At 24.9% G+C, this 12238-nt stretch overlaps 1 protein-coding gene and 1 long non-coding RNA gene across 2 annotated transcripts; one reads left to right on the forward strand and one right to left on the reverse strand.

The window, feature by feature from the left end:
• Positions 1-287: 287 nt before the first annotated feature.
• On the reverse strand, positions 288-2819 carry LOC145836194 (uncharacterized). The gene is made up of 2 exons (XM_082944012.1): positions 2606-2819; positions 288-534 (listed from the first exon to the last, which is right to left on the reverse strand). The coding sequence occupies exons 1-2, from the start codon at positions 2802-2804 to the stop codon at positions 365-367; spliced, it is 369 nt and encodes a 122-aa protein (XP_082800138.1). The 5' UTR covers positions 2805-2819; the 3' UTR covers positions 288-364.
• A 6486-nt stretch (positions 2820-9305) lies between these two features.
• On the forward strand, positions 9306-10599 carry LOC145837037 (uncharacterized). The gene is made up of 2 exons (XR_014369899.1): positions 9306-9447; positions 9962-10599. It is a non-coding gene; the product is annotated as an uncharacterized LOC145837037 (long non-coding RNA).
• Positions 10600-12238: the final 1639 nt, after the last annotated feature.

Raw genomic sequence — 12238 nt, forward strand, 5'->3', positions numbered from 1 at the left:
CTATAACTATACAACTTATTTTGATATTTTTGCTGTCGTAAGATTATATCATATGAAAAATATTTGTTTTTTGTACAAGTATGTCGGTGAATATGAATTCAGCTTGTTGTAGTTCAACTCTTTTCCCAAGATTAAGTTTTATTTTATTAAAGCTGGTAAAATATAAACTATAAGCTGCAAAATTATTCAACATTCGTAACACTAAAAGATTTCACTACTATTTTAAAACTTTTTACACTATTTTAAACAATCTAATCGAAAAATATAGATACGTACAACAAACTCTGTATGTTAAACATTTAGTTTATTGTTCATCAATAGAAAAAGATAAAAACTATCAAACAATCAAAACAAAATTCATCCGCTAGTTGGCGTACTTGCACACGTTGCAGGTGTACGGGCACTCCATCTGCACGAACCAGGAGTACTTCTTGGTCGCCTCGCACCTCCCGGCATCCCTCCACTTCTCACACCTGGTCCTCGGTTGGGTCAGTGGACAGTTGGAAGTCTTGGTCATGTCCTCTGGCTTGCAAGCTGCGGAAATATATTGTTTTAATTACGAGTTTTAATATTTTTTTTTAACTTTATTTATCCAAGCTAAAAAACTTGACCTAAATTTTGCTTGTGGAATAAATTTAAAATTGGTTACGTTAAGTTTTAATCAAAACGAACTCTTGGTACTATAGAAAACATATATTCTTTTTAATATAAAATCATTTGACTATGTAACATCAATTTATCAGTCTCAATCTTTTCTAGGTAAAAGGTTTACCATCTATGGAATGATTTAGTTTGTTGTCGACTGAATGAAAAAGTTTGTTGTTTTGTCTTATATTTTGTTACTACAATTTATAAATAAAAGTACGATCACAGTTGAACATATTATTCTTTTAATGCATACTTTGTAGAAACCATTTAGACTTTAGTTGTGCTTTCAGATGCAACACGTTAACTACAAAGCTAGTTTACAAAGTAATTAGTTATGCTAAGGTGTTGGCTGAATATTAACTGACACGTAGTAAATTTTTTATACCTTAAAGTATTTGATTTGTAAAGCATTAAGAACTGTAGAATTAGCTTTAAATGCTTAATAAAATATATACATATGCCTTTTTTATCTTTTAGACTACCTTTATGTTAAGGTATGTCTAAGTTATATACTAAAACATCCGATTTCTACAAAAATTGCCTCCGATATATTTCTTGCGATGTGAATTTCAAAGATACGACCCGCTATCGCACAAAAATTAATTTGATAAAATCGCCAGTTGACCTTTAGCTTTGTCAGAGTAAAGAATAAGAACGATAATAATTGTAAATAAATATTTTTTTTTGTTTGTAATTTGTTGACGCAAATTGGTAAAAGTTATATATTAGTTTAAAAACCTTATCGTAAAACAAACTACACAGATAAAATGTGTAAAATGGAAAGGATGAAAAATATATATTTCTTTCATACATGATTAAGCTATTCAGCGTTTGCTGGATCAAAATAAAAACAATTAAACTAAAAAAAAGGATATTTGCAAAATAATACTGAAAACAAATTTCTGACTAAATTTAAGCTCATAGAAAATTTTTTAGAGGCAAGAAAGTATTTACAACCATACACAGGCTCAGCAGAGCTTTCTTTGGAGTATTTTTAAGCATAAGTAAAGCTTTCAACATTAAATACAATATAAAACCAAATATTCATAACAGTTTATTGGAAATTTTATTAAGATTGACTCTGACAGTGATTTCATATTAAAAAAAGCCTAATGCAGTTTTAAGTCTTATACGTTTTGAACAAGTTGGAAAGTGTGTATTTTAAAACACTTGAAACATTAAAATAGATTCAATAAATGCATATTTATATGACTTTTGTATTTTAATAAATAACACTAGTAAGCACTAAAATATACTAAAGTCAAAAACGTTAGTTTGTATTAATTGAAATTATTTACCTCTTTTAGGCTTCATAGTTACTTTTTAATATACTTGTTACCATATACAAAAATATAAAAAGCAACAATAAAGTAGTATACCAGTTTAAAAATCATGAAAAGTTGAAAACCGAAAACTACTATTATAGCAAAACATTTTAAAATGTGGCTTATTTTGACTTTTGCTTAAAAGTTGGACGTTTAAAACTTCAAAATAATTGTCAACTTAGTCTAAACTAGGTTAAATTTTGTTTTTATGGTTAAGTTTTAGTACAATTTTTGAGACCAAATGCGTATCTTTTTATTTAATGTAATTTATACTGCCACTAATAAAAGTTTTAACACACTTTTTATTAATTTATACTTAACAACCCTCGTATATAAAACCAATTACTTTGATTAGTATTTAAGTTTTGTAAGTTATATAAAAAAAAATTACACTTGTGTAAATAAAAGTTATTAAATCAACTAAAATAGTATACTCTTTAATATAAAAGTTTTAACTTTTAATAATATTTGATATTTCTTACACGAACTAAATTAACTATGTAAATTTTGAACTAGTTTATATTTAAGATATAAAAACATTACGTCGCAGGAGATCGAAAGTAGAATAAAAGTTCTATATGCTTACAAAATATATAGCAAAACTATTCAATAAACCAAGTATTAAAACTAACGGATGCAATGGTATTCCGGATTCACTGTCGGAACATCTTTGCTCTTGATCGCCCAACCTTGTCCCAATGGACACTTTCCAGAAACGTCCATTTGTCCGTTGACGACCACCAGGGCCAGTAGTGCAAAAGTGATAATAAGCTTCATTTCTTTTCTGAGATGCTGTGATGTGTTCAAATGTTTAATATCGTCGAAACACATCGGCGCATATATACGAGTTACAGCGAAACTGCCTCGGGTTGTGTTCTTTGCTGCCGTTTATTTTTGGCGCCATGCGAACTAGCATCTCGTGTGTATTGTGTAGTGCCTCGTGCATGGCGGCATACCGCTTACTTTCCGCCAATAACAACATCAAACTACTACAACGGAAAATTCAATTCGTGTGAAAATCGGCTTTTCGGCTATAAGAAAAAGATTGTGCAAAATATTTTGCTGTTTTTAAAAGGTGTTGTTAACATACCTTTGTTTTTCCTGTTTTATTTGTTTGCATCGTCTTAAAGTTTTTACTTCACAAAACCATTTAACACAAACGTTATAGTTTTAATTATACTGTAGTCTGTTGAGTGACAAAAAAAATGCTCAAAATATTTTCTCCTAGGACCTGGTGCACGAAGAACCTTTTGGTTATCGAGTCGTACGTCACGGATACCTTTTAACGTCTTGTCCAGGACAGTTATTATTACCTCTTAAGAAAACACATTTTCAAACTATGAAGTTTTTTCGAAAAATAAAAGCTTACCTACCAACCTTGGAAAACAGTTAATTAGCATAACATCTGTTATTTTAATCTTAAAAAGTTAAATTAAACTGTAGTTTTATTTGTCAAAACGATTTGCTACAAATATTAGTTATTATATTTTAAAATTTTACAGGATACTTATTTTATAATGTTAAGTAAAATAAATTTTTATACTAATTAGTTTTTGTTTTTCGCTGCAAACAGTTTATTTTAATTTGTCAATAAACACTATACAACAGTAAACTTTAAAAACTATAAGGTTTTTACTAAAGTTAGCTATCAGAAAAAAGATTGGTTTTTGTATATATAAGGTTTATTTTAAATTAAATTCAAAACATATCATTTTTTATTTATTAACTTATTTTCAAATGTTTTAATTTAAACTAAGACTAATGATAAATCTAGATGTTTATCTATTTTTTATAGATAAAATTATCAAAATAAGATTACATAAGTTATTTAGTTTAAACAAAGTTGACATAACAGATTGGTCAATTTATCTCCACCAGTATAAACTTTGACACTTTTTTATATAGAACTCCTAAGCAGTCAGGAGAACTAATGTTAATTTGATATTATTAAGCTGTTTTCATTTTAAGATACGCTGCATATAAACAAGTTTAAATATGTCAAACTGAATTAGTTTATACATTGACAAAATATTGATATCTTTACCTACATGCTTTAGTTTAACAGCTTCAACTCTTTAGTTCGTTCTTAAATGATTTTGTTCTCAAAAATTTAGTTGTCAGAACATTTAAATTTAAGACTTGATTCACTACTCGTTTACTTAGTTAAAAACCTAACCTTTGTACTTTTAAAGTTAATTAATAATAAAACTAAACATATTAATTAATGTTAAGTTTTATAATTCAGTATAGTAGAGTTTAAATTAAGTGTTAAGTTATAAAGACAAAAACTATACAAAAATATCCGCATTGTTTACGAGATTGTAATGCTTTTGTTAACCTTATTTTTTTTAACCTTATAATTAAATCACTAAACTAAGAAACTAAATATTTTAAGGTTTGTTCAGGATATATATCTGCTGTTTTTCTTTATATAAAAGGCATTTTACATTTTATTAAACGTTTAAGTTTTCAAAATAATCTATCAATTTTTTTTTCCTACTATCACCTGTATAATGTTTAATATTTTTTAATTTTTGCCTGGTATAATGAAAAAAGTGTCTTGTAGTTCGTTGTTATTTAGAAAATTAACAAACTAGTTTGTTATAGTAATGTAGTAAAACTTACAAAAGTACTTTTTGTTTTGAAAAACTTAGAACTCTTTTAAACTTAACATTATTCAAGTTTAAGTAGTTGATCTATTACGAAAGTGTTTCTTGTTAAGATCAAATTACTTAGTGAACTTGTATTGCCTTTTTATTTACAAACAACAACTAATTATATATCTTTTCTGACATAAAAAGTAAATTTAGACACAATAATCAATCAAACAATTTATTCCTGAGATGAATTAAAAAATATTTTTTGTAAAATTTGAAAGATGCCAACTTTTTTTTTATTTTTAGCTTTTTCCAAGTTTATTTGACAACAGGATTAACAAACTTGTATATTTCCCATTTCCTTAATGATTTACATTGAAATTTAAAAAATAATTTTGAAACTTTACAATGCATGTTTAGTAGTATGTAAACTTATAAGTTAGTGTAGATTAAAATAAAACTAATTATCGTAAAATGCGCATAAATGTAACTACACGAAAAAATATAATTAAAAATTTTAAGTTTTTACAAAATTGCGCTAGTTTAATAGAAAAGACTATTAAGTTTATAAATTAAGTTTTTTTTTTTATCAATTTATAACTAAAAATTAAATTGAATTAACTTTTTTATAAATATCATATTTACTGTGCAAATTTTCATTTGATTCAAACTTTTTTTTTACTTTCTACTTTCTAACAATTACCTTTACAAAGTTTAGTTTAAATAAAGACATTTCTATTACTTAAAGCTAACAGTTTTATTTTCTTTTTATTAATTTTAAATTGATTCATGCAAAAGGTTTATTAAAACTTGAAGTTTTTTTTTAATTTAAACAAGTCATTAACGGGTAGTTTTAAACATATTTTTTATAAGTATTTGTCAATGACTTGTCATTAAATAGTACTTCTAAATTTGTTAGATACTATAATTTTGTAATTTTTCTTTTTATACGTTGCAACACAGTTTAGTAGTAAGTTACAGTAAGTCAAAGCTATAAATATAAATTTTTTTATTCTTTGTTATAAAAGTATTTGGAAATCAAAAAGAAGATGGTTATATCTATCAAAACGTTAAAAAAACATCTTTAAAACCGTACTAGTTTTATTTCTAAATATTTTATGTGTATGTTTACATTTATAAATTAAATTAAATTTATTGTATACTGTACATCTTTATTATACTCAGTTAACAAAAAATTCCAGTAAATTCTCCATCACAAACCTGGGCACAAAAAAGTTTTCAGTTTAGTTATTTAAAATTTATTTTGATAATTTTAACAATTTTTTAAATAAAAGGAACACCTAGCTAGATATTAATCAAATGAACAAACCTTCTAGAAAGAGTACAATGAAATTGTTCCAAAGTGTTAAATGTATGTGTTTTATGTATTGAGTTTTTAAGTTTCTTAATAAAAATTATCAATTATCACTAGCAAAATTTTTTGTGGTTTGTGGCTTTAAAAAGATTAACCTTTTTTTACTATTTTTTTATTATAGTTTTAGAATATAATTGTGTATAGCGTAGACTTATATTTAGAGTAAAATAAGTAAGCATAACTTTTTTAAGAACTTGAGTAATTTGTTTGTTTGTATTTATTTTTAAGAATTTTACTAACATAAATAGTTACTTAAAAATAAAAGTATGGAAAAAATATTAATTACAATCTTAAAATATAGAAAACGGCTTTTTTATTTTCATTAACTTAAATCTATCAAACTTTTTTTTTCATAAAATATCTTTTTGATTTTAACTTATTAATCAATAGGTATAAAACTTAAATACAATTTTATTCTTATCGACAAAAGTTTATACTTACACAAAAAAAAGATATGAATAACATTATTATGAATAATGTTAGTTCTACAATTTTAACTTGTACAGCATTGTTTTAATAATAACTTTGAGTTTTATTTTAGTTTTATAATTAAAAATCTAATTAGTAATTTTTAGGAAAGTAAAGTTAATGTAATTTGATTATTTTTTTTCTAATTAAAGAGAAAACGTTCTAATAAAAATCTCATTAAAGTTATTTTTAGGTTTACATGAGTTTTAAATTTTTATTGGTCGAAAATGACTGGTTTAACTGAACTGATATCAAGTTTTAAAATTTGTATATAATTAAAACTATGTAACAATTTAAGGTGACCGCATCTAGTTGATGTTTCAGAAAAATAAGTTAAAACACTTTAAAATTTTAAGTTTTCCTACGGTATAAATTTAATTTCTACACTTAAAACTAAAATCTTTTTTTTTAAGTTATCATTCTTTTGTTGTTTGATATTACCTTTTATGTTTAAAAAAGCTTTATTTTTTACACCTAAAATGATAAACTTTTAATCTACGTTTTTTAGTTTGAATTAAACTTGAACATATCACTCACAACAATCAGCAAAAAAAAGTGTTTGAATAACAGACATCAACCAGTCATATTAGATTTCAAAAGCAACATCACAGCCATATACACAAAAATTGGTATATTGAGTTTAAATCGTCTAGTTTTTTAAGTAGTTTATATTCACTTCTACTTTGTTATCCTAATTTTTATTTGAAGAATGGATTAAGCACAATTATTTATTTATACTTTTAAATAATCTTTTTCTTTTAACTAAACATAGATTAGAATGTTTTGTGTTTACATAATTGTTTTTGGTTATGATCTTAAAATAATAGCTAAAAATTATTTACCTCTATACTAAGTTTGTAAAAAAGAATGTTTCAATATAAAACTGTCAGTGCAAAAAGTTTGTTTAAAACTTTTGTGATAACTTTTCTGCTAGAAGCATACTTTCAATCGATTTTAAACTTCTTATAAAAGTTTTATAAACAAAGTTTAAGCATTTAAAGCTTTTTTTTTCAGCGTTTGATAGCTTATCAGTAGATACATCAGATGTAAAGTTACACGAACTATTAGGATTGTAGTTAAATACAAACTCAATATATAGTCTGTTTTTTCACAGAACTTCAGTTGTTTTTAAAGTGATCAAAATTAATACTTAAAACTTTTAGTAATAAAAAAAGGTCTTTTAAATTTATGTAACAAAAGCTTTTCAAATAGTATAACAAAACAATATTACTAAATTATTACTTACAGAAGACAAATACGCTGTTGTACTAAATTTTGTATAAGTTTTTGCGTATTTAAATTGGTTTGGTATAATTTTGGAAAAGTTTTAAGTGTGTGCCGTCGAACTTTACAAAGAAAAATAAAACTATCTATTCAAATTTAAAACCAAAGCACAATAGTTTATAAAAGTTTAATGAAGTTTTTAAACGGTTTTAAAAATTCAATACATTGTCTTGATCAATTTTGCTGTAGTTTAGCATTATTAAACGCTAAAAGGAATGTTTTTATATTGTAGGAAAACTAAAAGTGTTTTAATTTAGTTTTCTGGAACATCAAGTAAATGCGTTCACTTTAAATTGCTACATGGTTTTAATTATATGCAAAGTTTTAAATTTAATATCAGTTCAATTAAACCAGTTATTTATGACCAATAAAAGTTTAAAACTCATGTAAACCTAAAAATAACTTAAAAGAGATTTTTTTTAGAAAGTTTTCTATTTAATTAGAAAGAAAATATACAAAATACATTAACTTTACTTTTGTAAAAATTACTTCTTAAATTTTTTAATATAAAATAAAATATAACTTATAAAATATTAAACCAAAGCTGTACAAGTTAAAAATTGTAAAACTGCTATTCATAATAATGTCATTCATATCTTTTTATTGTGTAAGTATAACTTTGTTCTAAAAGAAAAAAATGTACTTATTTTTTAGAATAACTGGCTAATGAGCTAAAAACAAAAAAAGATATTTTTATAAAAAAATTGATTAATTAATAAAGTTAAAAAAGTCGTTTTTAATTTTTTAATATTGTTTCTAAAATTTCAATGAATTTTATTATTAATAAAATTATTGATTCGTAGAAGAACATTTTACCGATAAAAAGTTTATTGCGTTTAGTCAGGACAAACAGGGAGAAAAAACTAAAAAAAGTACTACATCTTGAAAAACTATATTACAAATATCAAAATGCATAAAATATGTATAACTAGAGTTATATTTTAACGTTCAAGTGCTTTTTATTTATTTGATTTAACCTTCTTATATTTTCTCGCAAAAAATTGTTTTCTTTATTAAACTTACAATAAGTAAAAATTTAGTTTGCTATAATGTTTTTACATAACTTTTAATTATTATTTTTTAATTATATAAAACACTTCTGTCGGTAACTATTATGTTTCGTTTAATGTATTTAGTTCACAAATCTGAAATTTGATTATTAACTGCTGAGCTTAGATGTTATTAAATCTACTGGTAAGTTGACCTCCGAAGGTGTCTAGACAAAAACGCACACTGAGTCTAGCTATGCAAAACATGTTTTTTAATCAATTTAAATTCTTAAAAAGTCGACACGCCCTATTACTTAATAACCAAATACATAATCGCGATTATCCGACCAAAACATAAACAGCAAAGTTTTACAAAGATGGTGCAATATGTACTTCAAATGTTAGGCACTTATATACGTGACAATCTTATTATTGCTAAGGTAATCTGCAATCCTAAGCTGAAATTATTTATGTTCAATTAAACCCGTCTAAATAGCATGAATAGTTAAGGTGCGTTTTGTGTACAGTGGTTGTTATTATGACGTAACACTAAAAGCCTTCCGGCCAGTTCACAAAGTTCGTATAAAACCACCAACAGGCCGCTTCAAGCATTCAAAGCTGTCAAGTTCGTTGCAAAGAGAAAAACATGAAGGTCTTAGCAATTCTCGCCCTCTTCGCCTTGTTCGCAGTGTCCCGTTCGGAACACAGTTGTGAGGACAACCAGTTTGAAGTTGAAATTAACGGAGAAATGCAATGTGTTGGTTAGTTTTGATAGACGATTTTGTTTTTGACATTTAAATGCATCATAACCATCTATAATATGTCATCGTTTTACCTGGTACTTGGAAGAATAAACCTAAAATAGAGAAAATACTTTAACGCTAACCTTTTAAACGTTAGAATAAAAAACACTTCCTAATACCTATAGCAATAAACTTACAAAAAATAGAGAGTTCAAGTTAAGTATTATCATTGTTAAGAACTTTTTTAAGCAGTTCTAATTCAACATTAAATTCAATTCTGATAATAGTACAATTGTTTTCAAATAGTCTTCAAAAAGAAACTATTTTTTCAAACACAACTTCTGTTAATAAAATAAGTTAACGTTTACAGCTCGTAGAAAACAACACGATAAAATAGATTTTTTTAGACAGTTTTGCAAACATGACTTTAGTCTCTGACAGCTTGGAACATAGGTACTTTTTTAAACTATATAAAACTTAAACATATCATACTAAAATCAATATTTTGTAAACTTTCAAACCACTTTTACAGAATGCAAAGACAAGCACCGTATGATCTGCGGACACGCCAGCAAAACCAACCTCTGTCCCGGGTACGCGAGAGCCGGTTACTGCACGAGTGACAATGAAAAAGCTTTGAACTTTATGAAGAGAAACTGCCCCGTGTCTTGTAAAATGTGCTGACCGGAACTAAAATTTCATCTAGTGTTTGTATACTGTTTTAAATGTTCATTTGAGAATAAAAAGTGACACTTAAAACGAAGCTTTGTCTGTTTTAGACTTCGGAATAAAATTAGCTACCTAGTTTAATTTTTAAGAACTTTGTTATTTTAGAACATAACTTAATTAGTTCTATGATTATACCTTTAAGTCTTTATTAAACCACTTTGAACCTTAAAATTTCTATCGTGAAAAAAAGCATCTCTAATATAAAAAAGCTTAAAAATATCAATATATGTTTATTAAACATACCAGTCCTATCTCGCATTTATTTTTAAAACTATTTAAGATTGTCAAAATATGTTTTAACGTTTAAAACTACTATTCAACTTCTAAGCAAAGTTTAGTGATGTAACTAGTAACTATTTTCAATTGCAAAAATTGTGGTACACTTAAAAATGGTTTTATTTAAACGACAGTTTATACGAAAACAAACGTTTTAATTGAAATTAAAAGTTATTATACTACCTAGCTATATCGTAGAAATATTTATATATTTTTTATTAATTTAAAACGTTTAAACGAACTTTAAATATTTTTGGAAATTTTTAAGTTTGGTTTAATGATAGCGTTAGTTGAAAAAATAAAAAAGTTATTTTTTTACTACTCATGTATATTAGCGTAAAACTTAGACTATTGATTTCGTGAAAAAATATTAGAACTTAGTTGTTTAAAGCACCTATGCATGTAAAAACTTTCATTGACTTATTTTGATACTTTTAAAGCTTGAGTTTTTACTTGTTTAACTTGACTGCTGCTAATTATTTACATTTTCTAATCAATGTCATATTAGTATTTAGATAAATCAAAAAGTTTATCGAGTTCATACGAACAGTAATACCATATACACTAGTTTTTTTTTACAACCCGACTTAAAATTCCAAATTATTGTTTGTGATTAAGTTTTTGTCTTTGTATTTTGTATATAATTAATGATAAAAATTTAATACAAACCGACGACGATTCATCTCTTTTCAAAACTAGTTATTTTTCAACATTGGTTTTAATAAAACACTTTTTTTTGACTTATCTGATAACTTACTTGGAAACTGTAAAACTTATTAAAAATATTTTTGACTAATTAAAAAACAAGATAATGCCCTGTTTGCTTTATTCTGATCTAAACTTTATTTTGCATATAAACTTTATAAACAAGTTGTTAAGTAATGTAATTAAAAGTGAAATTAAAATTTATTTTGTAAGTGAAAAAAAACTCTTAAACATAAAAAATTTAAATTTATAGAATTTGGCTATGTTATTTTTAAAAAATTTATTTTCTTGCTGAAAATAAAAAAAATACATAACTATGATTGCTACATTTTTTTTTATAAATTTTCAAAGTTAAATTATAACTGATACAGATGAAAACATTGTACTACAAATAAATATTTTGCAATAGAAAAACGACTTTTAATTAATACAGATTGTCTTGGATTTTTTTAAAAAGGCTGACATAAGAAGTATAGTTAAAGTATTTATTAATAAAGTTAAACAATTATTATTCAGTATTAAATTATATTTTTTTATACAAAAATGTAAACTAAATAATTACAAAAAAAAAGAATACTGTAATCAAAACTATGATTTGTTTTGAAGGTATAAAAACATCGTAAGATGCAATATAAAAGTTTTCAAATCATCTAAAATTACTTTTCTGAAGCAAACTGTGGGTTATTCTCAACTTTTAGAAACACTTATTATAAAATATTTGACAATAAAATATTTGACAATAAAATATTTGGTTAAGTTTAACTTCAAACTTCTATAATCAAACAAGTTGTTTAGTATAATATTTAAAATTAATCAAGAATTTTCTGTCTATTCTTAGTCACATATTAATATTTAAGCTAAATTTTTCGTTAAATGACAACAAATGTAAAATTATTAGTTTTAATTAGTAATCTACCGGATCTAGATCCGGCTGGATCCTAATTTAAAAGAGACCCGGATCCAATTAGTTTGGATAGACTTTGTTTTCTGCGATCAGCTTCTTTTAGTCTTATATACATAGATTATGAAATTTGATTATGTTTTGAACTAAGCCAGTATTAAGAGTTATCGCCCTGTAAAACAATAGAAAATACCGGAT

The sequence above is a fragment of the Thalia democratica genome, chromosome 5 (assembly GCF_965202585.1).
Source record: "Thalia democratica chromosome 5, ktThaDemo2.hap1.1, whole genome shotgun sequence".
NCBI classification, from domain to species: domain Eukaryota; kingdom Metazoa; phylum Chordata; class Thaliacea; order Salpida; family Salpidae; genus Thalia; species Thalia democratica.